The following is a 20,320-nucleotide window of genomic DNA, read 5'->3' on the forward strand; positions in this document are numbered from 1 at the left end:
CAAGACAGCTGGAGACAATCTTGCAATGTCTCTTGTCTGTTAGGAATATCTTCATGGCAATGGAGTCTATTTTCGTGCCCAGGAACTCCACTCTGGTACTGGGAACCAGAGAACTCTTTCCTGAGTTTACCTTCCATCAATGAGATTGCAGAAGAAGGAGAAGAACTCTCAAATGGTCATCTGCCAGCTGGTAGGATGGAGCCTGAACCAGAATGCCATCCAGATAAGGAGCCACTGCTATCCCTCTGGATCTCGACACCGCAAGCAGAGCTCCCAGAACCTTCGTGAAGATTCTTGGAGCAGTAGCCAGCCCGAAGGGAAGTGCTACAAACTGGAAGTGCTGATCCAGAAAGGCGAACCTTAAGAAACTTTAGTGATCCTTGTGGATTGGCACATGAAGGTAAGCGTCCAAGTCTATCGCAGTCATAAACTGACCCTCTTGAACTAGGGGCAGTTTAGACCTTATCGTTTTCATTTTGAACGATGGAACCGACAGAAACTTGTTTAAGCACTTGAAGTCTAGAATCGGGCAAAACGTGCCCTCCTTCTTTGGGACCACAAAAAGGAATAGTACCCTAGACCCCTTTCTGCTAGAGGTACCGGTACAATTACTCCTAGAGAGGAGAGATCCCTCATGCACTGTAGAAAAGCATTCCTCTTTTCTGGATTTGATAAGAGGTTTGACAAGAGGAATCTGCCCCTGGGAGGATACGTTTTGAAACCTATCCTGTAACCCTGGGCAACAACTTCCAAAACCCAAGGATCCTGTACGTCTCTCAACAAGCTTCTGCAAAAAAAAAAAAGAGTCTGCACCCCACGAGATCCAGTGACGGATCGGGGGACACTCCTTCAGGACGATTTTGTCTCGGCGGGCTTCTTGCTCTGCTTGGCCTTATTCCAAGACTGAGAGGGTTTCCAAGATCCCTTGGACTGCTCAGGCTTCGTGGCAGGTTGCTGTTGTTGGGACTGAACAAAAGGGACAAAAATTAGGACCCTTAGGTTTATTATTCTTATCCTGTGGTAGAAAGGCACCCTTGCCTCCCATGACCGTGGATATGATCGAGTCCAGGCCTGGACCGAAAAGAATCTCTCTCTTAAATTGAAGGGAAAGCAATCTAGATTTGGACGTCATGTCAGCAGACCGCGACTTCAACCACAGGGCCCTCCAGGCCAGAACAGAAAAGCCTGATGTCTTGGCATTCAAGCCAATAATCTGCATAGTAGCCTCACAAATAAACGAATTAGCAAACCTCAGGGCCTTAATTCTTTCATGAATTTCATCGAGGGGAGTCTCCCTTTCAATCATTTCTGATGATCATAAGGGAGAAAGGTAGCGGCTCCCACCACCGCAGCAACCACAGCTGCAGGTTGAAAAACAAACCCAGTGTGCTGAAACATTTTTATTAACAGGGTCTCTAATTTCTTATCCAACGGTTCCTTAAACAACAAACTATCCTCAAGCGGGATAGTGGTGCGTTTAGCGAGCATGGATATAGCTCCATCCACCTTAGGGACAGATCCCCAAAATTCTAGTTGAGCATCTGGAACCGGGAACAATTTTTTAAATGAAGAAGGGGAGAAAAACGATCCAAGTCTCTCCTATTCATTCTTAATAATATTCGCCATCTTTACAGGAATCGGGAAAGTCTGGGGCACTACCCTGTCCTCATAAACTTTATCCAGCTTAGGAATAGAAGGTTGCTCCGGTAGCTTCGGTTCCAGGACCTCTAGAGTCGCTAACACCTTTAACAAAAAGTGTAAGTTCTCCATCCTAAACCTAAAGTCTGGTTCCTCCGCAGCCGGAGGCCTAGAAGCCGCAGATTCCGACCCAGAGAGAGAGGCCTCCGAAGTATCGGAATCCTCAACATCAGCGGATAATCTAGTCTCAGATACATCCAATGGGTTAGATGACCCCTGGGAAGGATAGCAATGTTTAACCTTTCACTTGCGCTTAGCCGGGTGAGGTAAAACACTAACGACCACAGATATCGCCGTTTGCAACTGCTCAGCAAAATCGGGCGGCAACGTGGTCCCTCCCGCAGGAGGATTAGAAGTGCACTGGGGAGCTGCATGTGTAATCGGAGATGAATGTAGGCAACGCACCTCACGGGACGGAGACCCCTCAGAGGTGGACGGCTCAGTGGTATTTAACATTTTATTTCTTTTAGATATCACAATTCTGTCGAGGCATGTGGAACAAAGTTGAGCAGGTGGAGATACCAAAACCTCCTCCCAATAAACACAGGCACTAGATTTAGTTAAAGAGTGAGTACCCTCTAACATATCAGAGTCCTCCATAGCTTGCGCTTTAATAAGGACTACAGAAAAGGATTAAATGGCACCTTTTATACTTCCAATGGCCGGGGCACTCACCACATCCTATGACCCACACCCACAGAGAAACTTTGTAAACGTCTCCTGCAACCGACGGTCAGGAAAAGAAAGAGGGCCACACCCGGTCACATGGAGTACCGTGCAGGACCTCCCCCGCAGTCAGGAAAAAGCATGCCAACTAAATAGGCTGCGCAGTATCAAGGAAGAAAAAACCTAAATGTTCCGAATTGCCAGAGCCACATCTCACACATGTCGGAGCAAAAACACAATCATGTATACATCCCCCCCTGTTCAATAATCACCTTCCGGAGATATTAACCCTTCATTCTATACAGATAAAGAAGCTACACTGTGACCCTGTCTTCTTCAAAAAGTCCATTAGTCAGCTCCTCTTCTGGCAGATTGGGCTTACTTGGAAAGATTCTATGGGGAAAACAAAGAAGAAGAGCGCCTCATGGTGAAGCAATCAAAGATATGCAGAAAATCTGACTACAGCGTAAACAAGTAGTCAGCTGTGACTACAATACCCAGCCTGCCTTTACAGCACTACCTACCAGTGCTTTGTCACATGTGAGTACCACATTTATACTTTACATCCTTTTGGTATTAAGAAGTTTATCTGCACCGTTGGGCAGTTTCTTTGTTTTTTTATTTACAAAGATCCCAATCATCAATGAATACTCTTGTGTACACACCCTTGGAAGCGTCTTCCTTGCACAGTCAGCTGGAGACTGAGAGGTCCAGCTTGCTTTATTTGCACTCACAAATAGTGCAATACTTTTGTGAGTATTTACACTGTTGTCAGATTTTCTGCATATCTTTGATTTCTACACCATGAGGCGCTCTTCTTCTTTGTTTTCCCTATTTGTATAATCTGAGACAGTTTCCATGTGATTTGTGGGTAGGGTACGGTATGCCTGATATTTTTATTTTTTTATTACATGGCAAAATTAGAGCCAATCAAGAAAAAAATTATGTCCTATTCGGAATCAGTGACACAAAGATACACTAAAATCGATATAATATCATTGCCAATAAAATCAGTGCTGACCTGTTTTATCTAATTTGCTTTGTTTCGTATCCTTTGTTGGAAAGCATAACTAGGTAGGCTCAGGAGTTGAGAGAGCTAGCTGCTGATTGGTGGCTGCACATATATGCCTATTGTCATTTGCTTACTGATGTGTACAGCTAGCTTCCAGTGGTGCATTGCTGCTACTTCAATAAAAGATACCAAGAGAATGAAGAAAAAACATAATTTATGCTTACCTGATAAATTTATTTCTCCTGTAGTGTATTCAGTCCACGGGTCATCCATTACTTATGGGATTATATCTCCTTCCCAACAGGAAGTTGCAAGAGGATCACCCAAGCAGAGCTGCTATATAGCTCCTCCCCTCACACGTCATATCCAGTCATTCGACCAAAACAAGACAAGAAAGGAGAAACCATAGGGTGCAGTGGTGACTGTAGTTTGAATTAAAATTTAGATCTGCCTTAAAAGACAGGGCGGGCCGTGGACTGAATACACTACAAGAGAAATAAATTTATCAGGTAAGCATAAATTATGTTTTCTCTTGTTAAGTCTATTCAGTCCACGGGTCATCCATTACTTATGGGATACCAATACCAAAGCTAAAGTACACGGATGATGGGAGGGACAAGGCAGGAACTTTAAACGGAAGGAACCACTGCCTGTAGAACCTTTCTCCCAAAAACAGCCTCCAAAGAAGCAAAAGTGTCAAATTTGTAAAATTTTGAAAAAGTGTGAAGTGAAGACCAAGTTGCAGCCTTGCAAATCTGTTCAACAGAGGCCTCATTCTTAAAGGCCCAGGTGGAAGCCACAGCTCTAGTGGAATGAGCTGTAATTTTTTCAGGAGGCTGCTGTCCAGCAGTCTCATAGGCTAAGCGTATTATGCTACGAAGCCAAAAGGAGAGAGAGGTAGCCGAAGCTTTTTGACTTCTCCTCTGTCCAGAGTAAACGACAAACAGGGAAGAAGTTTGACGAAAATCTTTAGTTGCCTGCAAATAGAACTTCAGGGCACGGACTACGTCCAGATTATGCAAGAGTCGTTCCTTCTTTGAAGAAGGGTTAGGACATAGTGATGGAACAACAATCTCTTGATTGATATTCCTGTTAGAAACTACCTTAGGTAAGAACCCAGGTTTAGTACGCAGAACTACCTTGTCTGAATGGAAAATCAGATAAGGAGAATCACAATGTAAGGCAGATAACTCAGAGACTCTTCGAGCCGAGGAAATAACCATCAAAAACAGAACTTTCCAAGATAACAGCTTAATATCAATGGAATGAAGGGGTTCAAACGGAACACCTTGAAGAACTTTAAGAACTAAGTTTAAACTCCACGGCGGAGCAACAGTCTTAAACACAGGCTTAATCCTAGCCAAAGCCTGACAAAAAGCCTGAACGTCTGGAACTTCTGCCAGACGTTTGTGTAGAAGAATAGACAGAGCAGAAATTTGTCCCTTTAACGAAATAGCAGATAAGCCCTTTTCTAAACCTTCTTGTAGAAAAGACAATATCCTAGGAATCCTAACCTTACTCCATGAGTAACTCTTGGATTCGCAACAGTATAAATATTTACTCCATATCTTATGGTAAATTTTTCTGGTAACCGGTTTCCGAGCCTGTATTAAGGTATCAATAACCGACTCCGAGAAGCCACGCTTTGATAGAATCAAGCGTTCAATCTCCATGCAGTCAGCCTCAGAGAAATTAGATTTGGATGATTGAAAGGACCCTGAATTAGAAGGTCCTGCCTCAAAGGCAGAGACCATGGTGGACAGGACGACATGTCCACTAGGTCTGCATACCAGGTCCTGCGTGGCCACGCAGGCGCTATCAGAATCACCGATGCTCTCTCCTGTTTGATCTTGGCAATCAGTCGAGGAAGCATTGGAAATGGTGGAAACACATAAGCCATGTTGAAGACCCAAGGGGCTGTCAGAGCATCTATCAGTACCGCTCCCGGGTCCCTGGACCTGGATCCGTAACGAGGAAGCTTGGCGTTCTGGCGAGACGCCATGAGATCCAGATCTGGTTTGCCCCAACGATGAATCAGTTGAGTGAAGACCTCCGGGTGAAGTTCCCACTCCCCCGGATGAAAATTCTGACGACTTAGAAAATCCGCCTCCCAGTTCTCCACGCCTGGGATGTAGATCGCTGACAGATGGCAAGAGTGAGACTCTGCCCAGCGAATTATCTTTGAGACTTCCAACATTGCTAGGGAACTCCTGGTTCCCCCTTGATGGTTGATGTAAGCCACAGTCGTGATGTTGTCCGACTCAAATCTGATGAACCTCAGAGTTGCTAACTGAGGCCAAGCTAGAAGAGCATTGAGTATTGCTCTCAACTCCAGAATATTTATTGGGAGGAGTTTTTCCTCCTGAGTCCATAATCCCTGAGCCTTCAGGGAGTTCCAGACTGCGCCCCAACCTAGAAGGCTGGCATCTGTTGTTATAATCGTCCAATCTGGCCTGCGAAAGGTCATACCCATGGACAGATGGACCCGAGAAAGCCACCAGAGAAGAGAATCTCTGGTCTCTTGGTCCAGATTTAGCAGAGGGGACAAATCTGAGTAATCCCTATTCCACTGACTTAGCATGCATAATTGCAGCGGTCTGAGATGCAGGCGCGCAAATGGCACTATGTCCATTGCCGCTACCATTAAGCCGATTACTTCCATGCACTGAGCCACTGACGGGCGTGGAATGGAATGAAGGGCACGGCAAGCATTTAGAAGCTTTAATAACCTGGACTCCGTCAGGTAAATTTTCATCTCTACAGAATCTATAAGAGTCCCTAGAAAGGAGACTCTTGTGAGTGGTGATAGAGAACTCTTTTCCACGTTCACTTTCCACCCATGCGACCTCAGAAATGCCAGAACTATCTCTGTATGAGACTTGGCCATTTGAAAGCTTGACGCCTGTATCAGGATGTTGTCTAGATACGGAGCCACCGCTATGCCTCGCGGTCTTAGAACCACCAGAAGTGAGCCCAGAACCTTTGTAAAGATTCTCGGGGCCGTAGCCAACCCGAAGGGAAGAGCTACAAACTGGTAATGCCTGTCCAGAAAGGCAAACCTTAGGTACCGATAATGATTCTTGTGAATCGGTATATGAAGGTAGGCATCCTTTAAGTCTACTGTGGTCATGTATTGACCCTCCTGGATCATGGGTAGGATGGTTCGAATAGTTTCCATTTTGAATGATGGAACTTTTAGGAATTTGTTTAAGATTTTTAGGTCTAAGATTGGTCTGAAGGTTCCCTCTTTCTTGGGAACCACAAACAAATTTGAGTAAAACCCTTGCCCTTGTTCCGTCCTCGGAACTGGGTGGATCACTCCCAGTACTAAGAGGTCTTGCACACAGCGTAGAAATGCCTCTTTCTTTATTTGGTTTGCTGATAACCTTGAAAGATGAAATCTCCCTTGTGGAGGAGATGCTTTGAAGTCCAGAAGATATCCCTGAGATATGATCTCCAACGCCCAGGGATCCTGGACATCTCTTGCCCAAGCCTGGGCGAAGAGAGATAGTCTGCCCCCCACTAGATCCGTTTCCGGATAGGGGGCCCTCTCTTCATGCTGTCTTAGGGGCAGAAGAAGGCTTTCTGGCCTGCTTGCCCTTGTTCCAGGACTGGTTAGTTTTCCAGCCCTGTCTATAACGAGCAACAGGTCATTCCTGTTTTGGAGCGGAGGAAGTTGATGCTTCTCCTGCCTTGAAGTTACAAAAGGCACGAAAATTAGACTGTTTGGCCTTTGACTTGGCCCTGTCCTGAGGAAGAGTATGCCCTTACCTCCAGTAATGTCAGCAATAATTTCTTTAAAGCCGGGCCCGAATAAGGTCTGCCCTTTGAAAGGAATATTAAGCAATTTAGATTTAGAAGTCACGTCAGCTGACCAGGATTTAAGCCATATCGCTCTGCACGCCTGGATGGCGAATCCGGAGTTCTTAGCCGTTAGTTTGGTCAAATGTACAACGGCATCAGAAACAAATGCATTAGCTAGCTTAAGTGCTTTAAGCTTGGCCATAATCTCATCCAATGGAGCTGTGCGAATGGCCTCTTCCAGAGACTCAAACCAGAATGCCGCAGCAGCAGTGACAGGCGCAATGCATGCAAGGGGCTGTAAGATAAAACCTTGTTGAACAAACATTTTCTTAAGGTAACCTTCTAATTTTTTATCCATTGGATCCGAAAAAGCACAGCTATCCTCCACCGGGATAGTGGTACGCTTAGCTAAAGTAGAAACTGCTCCCTCCACCTTAGGGACCGTCTGCCATAAGTCTCGTGTGGTGGCGTCTATTGGGAACATTTTTCTAAATATAGGAGGTGGGGAAAAGGGCACACCGGGTCTATCCCACTCCTTGCTAATAATTTTTGTAAGCCTTTTAGGTATAGGAAAAACGTCAGTACACACCGGTACCGCGAAGTATCTATCCAACCTACATACTTTCTCTGGAATTGCAACCGTGTTACAATCATTCAGAGCCGCTAATACCTCCCCTAGCAATACGCGGAGGTTCTCAAGCTTAAATTTAAAATTAGAAATCTAGCTTATACAATACTTCAGTATTAACAGTATTTTCTTAGTCAAATTCCATTCCTTAGAAAATTACTTATTGTACATACATTCATCAGCCTGATACCAGTCGCTGCTGCATTTAAGGCTGTACTAACATTACATCGGTATCAGCAGTATTTTCTTAGTCAATTCCATTCCTTAGAAAAATAATTTACTGCACATACCTTGTTTGCAGGATTCCCCACATGCTATTCCCTTTCTGAAAGTTACCCCACTCCTCAGAATGTGCGAGAACAGCCAGTGGATCTTAGTTACTTCTGCTAAGATCATAGAAAAACGCAGGCAGATTCTTCTTCTAAATACTGCCTGAGAACAAACAGCACACTCCGGTGCCATTTAAAATAACAAACTTTTGACTGAAGAAATAAACTAAGTATAAAAAACACCACAGACCTCTCACAACGACCTATCTAGTTGAGTTGCAAGAGAATGACTGGATATGACGTGTGAGGGGAGGAGCTATATAGCAGCTCTGCTTGGGTGATCCTCTTGCAACTTCCTGTTGGGAAGGAGATATAATCCCATAAGTAATGGATGACCCGTGGACTGAATACACTTAACAAGAGAAATTGATAATAGAAGTAAACTGGAAAGTTGTTTAAAAATTGTATGTTCTAGTATGTTCTATCTGAATTATGAAAGAAAAAAATTTGAGTTTCATATTTGTTTAAAGGGACAGTAAAGATAAAATGAATCCCTTGCCACAGTACGAGGTGTGTGTGTGTGTGTGTGTATGTATGTGTATGTGTATGTATATATATATATATATATATATATATATATATATATATATATACATACACACACAGTATATGTATGTATGTCACTGTCTATAACAATCTGCTTCAGTGCCGATGGGAGGTGCAGGAGCAAAAGAGGGCAGCCGGTGGGCGGCACAGAGGCGGAGAAGGGAGGGAGTGGCCCTACAGTGCAGAAAATATTTTTAAGGGAGAAAGAGGGAAGGGATGCTACACAGCAGAAAAAAAATGGAGAATTAGGGTGGGGGGCCCTACAGTAGCAAAGAGACTGCTTCACTATAGTAAAAGATGGTGGACACAATTGGGGGGGGGTTAGTGTGCTGTTTGGGAGGAATCAGGGAGGTGGGAGGGTAAGGGATGATCCTACACTGCATAAAATCATTAAAAAAGTCAAATGAATTTATTACAACAACAACAAAAAAAAAAAAAACTTCATACTGGCAGACTGTCTGAAAGTAACAAAGTTGGTGGTCAGGAGTGGGAGGGGGCGGAGGGAGCTGTTTGGGAGGGATCAGGGAGGTGGGAAGTGTCAGGTGGGAGTGTAATCCCTGCATTAAAATACTATCACCCTTACCAGATAACTAATTAACCCCTTCACTGCCAGGAATTTCAGAAGGGTGGTGCACAGTTGCAATTAATGACCTTCTACTTGCCAGAAACTAATTGCAAAGCCATACATGTCTGCTATTTCAACAAAAGGAACCCCAGAGAACCTTTTAAAAGCATTTGTCTAATGACTGTAGCAGTTATGTGTAAATAATGTCAGTGAGAAACCAAAAGTTTGTGAATTATTTTTTTTATAATATGATTATATTTGGCAGCAAAACAGTGACACAAATATACCAAAATGGGCCTAAATCAACACCTTGGGTTGTCTACAAAAAATGTTTTTTTTTTTTAAATAGTTTTGATAGGTAAATAAAAAAAAACAAGGCTATATGTCTGTTTAAATTGAGCGATAGCAAAAATATTAAAAAATCCTCAGTATTTTGGGCAAGTTTTTCAACTTTCATGATTCAGAGCATGCAAATTTAAACAACTTTGTAATTCACTTCTATTATTTAATTTCCTTCCTTCTCTTGGCATCCTTTTTGAAAAGTATACCTAGGTAGGCTAAAAAGAAGCAATGCACTACTGGGAGCTAGCTGCATATTGGTGGCTGCACATATATGCTTCGTCACTGTCTCAGCCCACATGTTCGACTAGCTCCCAGTAGTGCATTGCAGCTGCATACTGAAAGAATAAAGACAATTTCATAGTATAAGTAAACTAGACAATTTAATAAAATTGTATGCTCCATCTGAATCATGAATGAAAAAAATGTGGATTTTATGTTGCATGAATTTAGGGTTCACACAGTACAACACTGAAAGCTACTTCATAGTAATTAAGGGCAAAATATAGTATGACAGAGCACTACATGCAACTAGACAGCAAGCTCTTTGTCATCAGATATTCCTTTTTACGTTCAATATATAATGCCATGTCATTTTATATCATTATATATATAGAATTTATTATGTTTTCATGCCCATATACACCATGAAAATGGAAATATTTATAGCTCCTAAATTTTTGGTCTGCCGCCTAGATTTGGAAACAAAATGTCAGAGCTTGCATTACAATTTGTTTTAAAAAAAAGAAGATATTCCTGTGTTCTAAAAATTAAACAAACACTTTCTTTTTATGCTTATAGGGTATGACATGGTCAATTTATGCACTAACAAACTTTTTAGTTGCCAAAAAGATAGAGATATCTACATTCATTTCTATCTATAGTCTCATATGCATGACATTTTTTTTTTGGGAATGTGCTGCCAGATTTTTTTGTGTGACATGCCGATGTTGAAAAAAAAAATAAAAAAAATAATAATATGCAATTCTAAGAGTTTATGATTATTTACAACCATTATTTATGCAGATAAGACACCAACATATAACAAAGTATGAAGATCACTTATTCCACAGTGAAATCCGCATACATTAACAAAAATAATGAAAAATATCTGCCATAACAAAAATACAATACAGGTTAGTAGACGTAGAATAGTATTCCCCTAAAACCATACCACTCTCACATGACAGATGCTTAGGTTTGCATACAGATTTACCTCTCATTCTGTAACATTCCACTATGTTACACTGCTTCATTTCTAAATCAGACTGCATGATGACGTGAACTTAACTGCTTTCCCTCTTAGTTAATTACTAAAGGTACAGCCTCTACATTGCGGGGGTTTGTTTTTTCATTAATAAATTTACGCTTTCATTGAATCTAATTAGTAACATGGTACCACCCTTCCTCCACAACATACAAGTATTCCCTTGATATTATATATTTATGTAGCAAGATTGTAGAAATAAGGGTAATTTAAACATGGACTCACCCTTTTCTCTGACGTGCCATCCTCTCCTGACGAGTCCCTCTCATCATGTGTCTCTTTCAGTGTTGGCATTTGTTTTTTATGAGCTGGCTCTCTGTTAAGAGTTGTGTATCCTATATGTTCATAAATTGGGTTTATGGTCATCTTAGCAATGTATTCAGCTGCCTTTGTTTCGATGTAGAGTGTAATTAAACCATCAGTCACTAAGTCATGAATGGACTCAAATCTCTTCTCTCCGACAAAATGTTTTCCATCGTAGTAGAGCCTGAAGTTTCTTGTTTGATTTCCAAATCTGCCTCAATAAAAGACGGAAGATGATTTTAATACAAGTAATATCATATTTTTGTTTCCAATAAAAACAAACAGGAGCTTTTCTCTGCAAGATTTGCAACACAACAGTTGGGAAGAGCAGCCTAGCAACAACAAGACAAAGTATAAGCCCAAGGAAGGATTTGTTCTTTAACTCAATTTAGGCACTTCATTACATCTGTGGAAAAATATCCCAGAGTTATCTGCGTTTTTGTTTTTTTATTTCTAGTACTATCTTTTTTTTTATTTCCTCACTATGTGATGTAACATACTCAAAACAATAAGCTCTTTTATTTCAGTTAATCAATACAGTGATCTGAAGCAGTATAAGACCTTGTCAGCCCTGTCTGTGAGTAGGAAGATGTTATTCAGGGTACAGTTTTGCTTCAGTGCCAACAATTACACTAAAACAAATCTACTGACAGAACCAAAGCAAAATGCGACAGAATGGCACAAGGGCAAGTATTCTTTATTGCTGGCAGAAGGCCAAGCACTAACTTTTGCGCCTTTAAAGTCGTCGTTCTGTGGCACGCTTATTAAACAGATTGCAGCTAGTCTTTCAAGCACACTGGATTAAAGCCGTAAAATACTTACACTTTAACTATTTTGTAGACTCAATGATTTTCTTCGACCTTTCAAAAAAATGGATCAAGACATGGAATTCAATAAGATCCTGAATTATATTGCTTTTTGAAGGAATTTGCACAGAGAACATTTTTTAATTACAATTGTGATTGTGCTTTTTGCAACAGCAATGAAGTAAAAGTACTACACAGATGAATCTCCCTTTTCTACACAGAAACTTAGAAATTTAAATGAAGAAGATAATTTAAAACTTGTTGCTGCCAGATACAAAACATAAACTAAGATTTCAAACTGGTGTTGTACATTTGTTGCAACCATTAACAGTAGCATTGGCCATAAGAGATGGCTGAAATATATAGGTTGAATGACACTTCTACGTTAAATTTAAATGACATCAAAAAACATATTTAAAGGTTAATGGAAAACATATTTAAAGGATTACTTTCTGTTATAAGCTAAACAACTAACATATTAAAGTTAATAAACATTAATTAAAACCTACTGACCTATATTTTCTCCAAAACGAAGTTTCATAACGTTTTAAAAGCTATATCTTTTATTTGCCGATGATGTCACGTTATCCTGCCCACTATTTTCAGCACTGAGTGTTCAAAATACTTAAACCAATAACTTTGTGTTTAAAGCGCCATTTTGAAACCTAGGTATTGTAAACGGATTGGTACAGAGCAAAGGATACCCACGGAGTGGGTTTGGAAAACAATTAAATTTGCAGGCAAGATTTCTGATATACGGTAGAGATATGTTAATGAAATGCTATTGATAAAAAGCGTATTTGGGGTAGTTAGTTAGTAACAGGCATAGAAAATATTTACTTACAGTGGCCCTTTAACCCCTTTGTGCCAAATGGACGTAGGTACTATCTCACACAGTACTTTGCACAGCATTCTGTGTTGACACAGTACTGACGTCCAACACTCTGGAGCATGTTGCAGTCCCAACTGACCGCTTTGACAGTGGGGACCGAAGAAGGGCGCAGAAGGCATTTGCCTTCACATGGTAAGGAAGCACTGTAATCTCTACATCCAAAGCTACCCTTAACAGCTGATAAACCCATTCGCTGCTGGGAATTTGAGTAGTTTGCTGCAATTAGCAGCGTTCTAAATACCAAAAATCAATGGCAAAGTCATGCATGTCTGCCATTTCTGTACAAAGGGGATCCTAGAAAAGCTTTTACAACCATTAGTCTTATGGCTGTAGCAGCTGTGTGTAAATAATTGCAGTGAGAAACCCAAAGTTTGTAAAAAAGTTAATTATTTTTATATGATTGCGTTTGGTGGTCAAATGGTGGTATGAAAATGTGCCTAGATCAATATTTTGGGTTGTCTACTTTAAAATATATATAGTTTTGGGGGGTCAATTTAGAGCAGTTCTGCTATACCAAATTAGAGTTACCCCATTGCATGTTGTACACGAACAGTTTTACTTTTCAAATTGTTATTGAAAAACATAATTTATGTAAGAACTTACCTGATAAATTCATTTCTTTCATATTAGCAAGAGTCCATGAGCTAGTGATGTATGGGATATACATTCCTACCAGGAGGGGCAAAGTTTCCCAAACCTTAAAATGCCTATAAATACACCCCTCACCACACCCACAATTCAGTTTAACGAATAGCCAAGAAGTGGGGTGATAAGAAAAGAGCGAAAGCATCAAAAAAATAAGGAATTGGAATAATTGTGCTTTATACAAAAAAAATCATAACCACCACAAAAAAGGGTGGGCCTCATAGACTCTTGCTAATATGAAAGAAATTAATTTATCAGGTAAGTTCTTACATAAATTATGTTTTCTTTCATGTAATTAGCAAGAGTCCATGAGCTAGTGACGTATGGGATAATAAATACCCAAGATGTGGAACTTCCACGCAAGAGTCACTAGAGAGGGAGGGATAAAATAAAGACAGCCAATTCCGCTGAAAAATGAATCCACTACCCAAATCAAAAAAAGTTTCAATTTTTATAATGAAAAAAAACCTGAAATTATAAGCAGAAGAATCAAACTGAGACAACTGCCTGAAGTACCATTCTACCAAAAACTGCTTCTAAGAAGAGAAAACATCAAAATGGTAGAACATAGTAAAAATATGCAAAGAAGACCAAGTCATTGCTTTGCAAATCTGATCAACAGAAGCTTCATTCTTTAAAAAGCCCAGGAAGTAGAAACTTACCTAGTAGAATGAACCATAATCCTCCGAGGCGGGAATCCACCTGACTCCAAATAAGCATGATGAATCAAAAGTTTAAGCAAGGGGGGGCGGAGCTGGCCCTGCATCTGAGCGGTCACACTTTACATCAGCTCCGGCTGTCTTACTTAGATTTATACATTTTGGACCGCTCAGTGCAGATAATCTTTTCTTGAACAGCTGTGGAACAAGAAGCAGAACACTTTTGGTACTTTTGAAAGTGTATAGGACCTAAGCAGTGGTACTTCTCACGATTCTTATGCACGGAGGCTGCCGCGCCAAATACAAAGAAGGCGCCATCTTGCTAGCCAGACTAGGCTGGAATTTCTTTAAGGAGAGCAACTCACTACAGCGATTATAAGGACTCTGCAATTCTTTCAGTATGGAAGAACACCTATCATATGCAGCTGTTGCTGATCTACTACTGGCCGTTGAACGGAAAATGGCCTGGTATTTCGAAGACCTATCACAGTTGTTGCACACGGAACTTACCAGCAAAGACATGAGACATGAGAAGTTGGACACAGAGCAGCACATCCGGAGCGCTACTCTTAATACTCAAGATCCCAATCAGACAGAAATTGCTGTCGCCCTCAACATGGAGTTAAACAAGCTGAAGCCTTTGTCACGGGTGGCTCATTGTGGTGAAAGATCTCATATCTACCCCCGGTCTGATCGCGCTATCACTGCCAAGCAGTCAGGACGCAAGCCCCATTCCCAGCATCTAAGGCTCCTTACAAACTTACAGCTAATATCTGACAGCCTTGGTTACCTAGCTGCAAGGTGTCATCCCAGGGACGTTAGTCTACCCTACATTCTGGCTAATTTAATCGGTCCCACGCCCTCACATTACAGAGCCGGAATAGGTTAAGGCTGAAGAGAGGAAACTACACTTCTCACGTACATGTTACCTGAGAAAGTGGATAAACTTTACGTATCTTTGATAGACTTTTTGGTTACTTCCCTGCCCTACAAATAGACATATATTAATGATGACATGATCATAATGCCTGATGCGTTGTCTAACATGCCCCAGTTGAATTTTTGTTAATATACGCTTAACCTCCATCTAACTTTAGAGTACTAAGTGATGGTAGAGAGTTTAGTATGAGGGCCCAGGTTACAGCTCTGAACATTACCGACCACATTACCCCCTTGCTCAAACTTAACGTACTTGCTCTGGTAGTTGTTTAGGGATTCTCCTGTATTAAATCAGTTTGCAGTTGCACTTCCCAGTGCCCGAGAAGTGTGAGGGAATTGTAACTAACTGTTTGAACTGTACCCTGGCTTTCTTAATTTACCTGTTCTTGTTGACAGTACATTGTTACCCAAATATATATTGCTTCTCAGCAGGATGCACGAAATGTGCCTCCTTTCCAGCCATTAGCACAGATCTAGTAACCTTCTGTGTAAATTAGACACAACAGGTCATATCTGAAGGCTTAAGCTATAATATTAAGTGCAAACCCTGAGCATTCAATTCTTTTTTTTTACATTTATTTTCACTTTAAGATAAGTACAAAATATTTAATATGTCTACCAGGCAAGTTATACTATCTTGACTTATATCACAAACTTTTTGCCCTCATTTTAGCTGACATTTCACACATCAGCATTGCTGCTTTCTGGTATTAATTTACACTCTGAGATCTTTAATAGTAACAGTGAGCCTGAAAGGTTCGACCTGGACATATCAATAAGGTTTTATACATATACAACTCTTATCACTACATGATACTGTGACTTTAAGACTTGTTACCGTTATAATGGGTCTTGAATGTCAGGTAGTTTGTTCCTCTCGACATATGGGTTTTATAACTCTCATTCTTCTGAACAGTGTACTTTTGTCACATACATCCAAATATGGCCTCTATTGCTTAAGCTGTATGTTATGTACCTAGCTCATTTAAAACATGACAATATTCATTCAGTATACCCTAGTCACATACACCCTAATATGGCCTCTATTGCTGGAAACAGTTACATAATGGAATGTGCGTGTAATCTGCCCATAAGCAGAGTCTTGTATGCTGTGAGCTCTTTTACGTTTGAGTTATGCTGTTCTATATCTACATACCTGTATTTGTATTTTGAGTAGAGACATTAGTAATATCCTCAAAAGGTTGTGCTCTGGCAGATATGTAAGATAAGCTGTATAGTATGTGCCCAGCTCATTTAAAATGTGCCAATATTCATTTACTACTATACCCTTGGCTACCTGACTCAGGTACAACATCCTTAACATCCCTGAAGCACTACCCTGCAAATGTCAGTGCTTGGTTCTCATGTTAGCTGATGAAACTCTTAGTGTTAAACATATCTAAGTGATAGTATTATATTGCTAGTAATTTGTCAATTAGGCTTTAAACTTCAGGATTAGGGATCCCTCTTCTGACATGTTTTATATCAGTCTTCTATATAAGCTGAATTCTCCTTAAACATGTTATTATACGTTCATACTAGCCATTTATCTATGTATATATTGCTAACCTCTAGTGACGCATACCCTTATGTTTTTTCATTCTCCCGCAGAGATGTGTATATGTTTAGGCGTTAGTGGGTACACTTAATGTATTTAATACTCTTTGCTCCTATAACTGTTTATGGAATCACGCTAAGCTTATGCTTTATTATACTTATGTTTCTAGGATATGACATTGTTTATGTTGAGTTTAATATTAGTACAAAATTATTTGCCTCTAGTGAGCTCCTCCCCTCCCTTTCCCGCCGGTACTGGTTGCCTGCGGGTCATACCCCTATTCCTTTCTCCCACATCTCCTATAGCTGGTAATTCCCTAGGGGAGGGGCTCACCTGGAAATCCCTCATGTTCCATACTTACTAATGTCCTCTCCCCACTTAATAATGCTGGGGGTTACCCCTATCCATTTTATAGAAAGTCAATTTCTAAAGTTGGTCATGATGCCATTGTTTTATGTGTTTAATTTTACTCTAGTCCTCATATTCCATGTGCTAAGATTCATTCTGGTATATAAAGCACTGTCTCCAGGTTATTATGAGACTAATGAAAGCTCACCACTATATCCATTTAATTATGTATTCCAACTTTTACTCTGTCTAGATATTTTTAAGAAGTTTACTTGGCAATTAAAACTAATGCTCACTTAGGGCCCCGATAATAATAATAATAATAATAGTTAATATAAGTTTGACATCCCGACTGGCTCCGCCCTCCATCCCCTCCCCCATTATATTTCGAGCGGCTCTTGCCCGCTGCATCCCCCTCCCCCTTTAAACTATAAAGCTAATCCCCCCTGGCCCTAATTGTGTCTGAGTGGACACTCCAATTCACCTGCTATATGGCCCGGGGAGGACTATTTTTGTTTTATTGTTATTACCTTTATTATAAAACTGAAGTCTTACTGTAAACTGCCCAAATTTTATGACATTCCGTGTGCTGTTTGGATACATTATACCCTTACTGTAGGGTTTTGTTTGTAACACTTATCTAACAATATTGTATTTGCACTTTTCTGTAAATGTTTTGGGGCATACCCTTTGGTTGTATCTGTTTATGACTTCAATAAAAAATATATTTAAAAAAAAAAAAAAAAGTTTAAGCAAGATGCCAAATAAATGGCAGAAGCTTTTTGACCTTCCTAAAACCAGAAAAGATAAAAAATAGACTAGAAGTCTATCTGAAATCTGAATAGCTTCAACATAGAAAGTAAGAATCTGACCAAAGAAGTCTTAGGAAAACAATAATTCCTTCCTAATGTTTGTTAGAATTTACAACTTTAGGTAAGAATTGAAATGAGGACAGCAAAAAACAGCTTTTCCTGATGAAAAAAAAAAATCAGAAAAAAGAGATTCACAAGAAAGAACAGATAATTCAAAAGCTGTTCTAGCTTAAGAGATGTCCAAAAAGAACAATACTTTCCATGAAAGTAATTAATGTCCAGAGCAAGCATATGCTCAAATAGAAGAGCCTGAAAAACCTTCAGAACCCAATTAAGACTCCAAGGAGGAGAAATTGGCTTAATGACAGGTTTGGTATGAATCAAAACCTGAAAAAAAAATGATGACTACCAGGAAGTAACACTGCCTTATCCTGATGAAAAATCAGAAAAAGATATTCACAAAAAAGAGCAGATAGCTCAAAAATTCTTCTAGCAGAAGAAATAACCAAAAGGAACAATACTTTTCCAAGAAAGTAATTTAATGTTCAGAAAATGCATAGTTTCAAACGGAGGAGCCTGTAAAGCCCTCAGCACCAAATTGAGACTCCAAAGAGGAGAGATTGAATTAATGACAGGCTTGATACGGACCAAAGCCTGAACAAAACAATGAATATCAGGATGATTAGCAATCTTTCTGTGAAAAAAGAACAGAAAGAGTAGAGATTTGTCCTAACAAAGAACTGCAGACAAAACCTTATCCAAACCAACCTGAAAAAAATAATAAAATTCTATGAATTTTAAAAGAATGCCAAGAAAAGAAGGTCTTCCAGACTCAATAATAAATCTTTCTAGAGACAGATTTATGAGCCTGAAACCAAGCGTTCAATCTCCATCCCTTCAAATTTAATGATTTGAGATCCTGATGGAAAAAATGGGCCTTGAGAAAGAAGATCTGGTTTAAACGGAAGTGTCCAAGGTTGGCAACTGGCCATCCGAATGAAATCCGCATACCAAAACCTGAGAGGCCATGCTGGAGCCACCAGCATAACAAACAAATACTCCATAAGAATTTTGGAAATCATTTTGGAAGAAGAACTAGAGGCGGAAAGAAATAGGCAAAAAGATCATTTCCAAAGAAATGTCAATGCATACACTACTTCCGCTGCAGGATCCCCGAACCTGAATAGGCCCCTGGGAAGTTCTTTATTCAGATGAGATGCCAACAGATCTATTTCTAGAAATGCTCACATCTGAAAAATTGAAAAACATATCTGGGTATGAGAGACCATTCTCCCGGATGTAAAGCTTGATTAACAGAGATAATCCGCTTCCCAAATATCTATACCTGGGAAAAAAAAACACAGAATTTAGATAGGAGCTGGATTTAGCCTAAGTTAATATCCGAGACACTTCTGTCACAGCATAAGGACTGATAGTCCTACCCTGATGATTGACATACACCATAGTTGTGATATTGTCTGAAAAACAATAAACGTCTCTTCCTCAAAAAGAAACTAACTGAAAAACTCTGAGAAAACACGGAGTTCTAAAATATCAAATGTTAATTTCGCCTACTGAGATTTCCAAACCCCTTGTGCTGACAGAGATCCTCAGACAGCCTCCCAACCAAAAAGACTCACATCTGTAGAGATCATGGTCCAGGTTGAGAACTAAATGATGGTGATCTTAACCACCAAATCAAGAGAGATAAATATTAGGATTTGAAGATTTAAAATGCGAAATCCTAGAATCCCTGCGCCATAATTCAGCATAAAAGACTGGAAAGGTTCTGTCTATTGAAAATGAGCAAAGGGAATTGAATCCAATGCTGTGGCCATAAGACCTAAAACTTCTATGCATATATAGCAACTGAAGGAAATAATAGAGACTAAAGGTACCGACAGACGGAACCCAATAAAATTGTCCCATGTCTGATAGAGACAAAGACAGTGACACAAACTATCTGGAAACCTAAAAAAGGTGACCCTTGTGATAGGAATCAAGAGCTTTTGAAAAAAAGATCCTCTAACTATGTCCTGAAGAACAAAGTGAATCATATGAGATTCCGCATCTTCAGAAAATAATCTGAATAAATACAGAAAAAATATGCATTTATTGTATCTAATGAAAACAAATAATGCTATCACTGACCAAAAAAAGGCAGAATAGTTTGAATAAAAACTCCAAAACCCAGTTCCTAAAAATGGAACTGGAAGAAATACCCCAGAAGATTCCAGGTATGAGCAGCGCTTGAACCCCACGGGTGACCAGCCATGCTTCAACAGTACCCAAAATAAATAGGACCGAAACACACTTAAAGAAAGTGTTAGCCTTACTGGAATAAAATCAAAGAAATTTGGACCGAATAGAACCAAATAAATTTCAAAACAGTCTTAACCTGCCCCTTGCCAGCCAAGCTGGAATACGGCACATACATCGCAATTTAAGGGAGCTGATTTCGAACTGAAAAAAATTCCAATTAAAACATGTTACTTGGGAAAGAA

The 20,320-nt window shown here is 40.1% G+C and overlaps 1 protein-coding gene across 1 annotated transcript in view; it reads right to left on the reverse strand.

Moving 5' to 3' along the window:
- Nucleotides 1-20,320, reverse strand: part of CHN1 (chimerin 1) — a 445,886-nt gene that overhangs the window by 147,536 nt on the left and 278,030 nt on the right. The window contains exon 7 of the mRNA XM_053698471.1: nucleotides 11,080-11,368. Coding sequence (XP_053554446.1) covers nucleotides 11,080-11,368 — 289 coding nt within the window. The remainder of the gene's footprint in view (nucleotides 1-11,079; nucleotides 11,369-20,320) is intronic.

The sequence above is a fragment of the Bombina bombina genome, chromosome 1, assembly GCF_027579735.1.
Source record: "Bombina bombina isolate aBomBom1 chromosome 1, aBomBom1.pri, whole genome shotgun sequence".
Taxonomy (NCBI): Eukaryota; Metazoa; Chordata; class Amphibia; order Anura; family Bombinatoridae; genus Bombina; species Bombina bombina.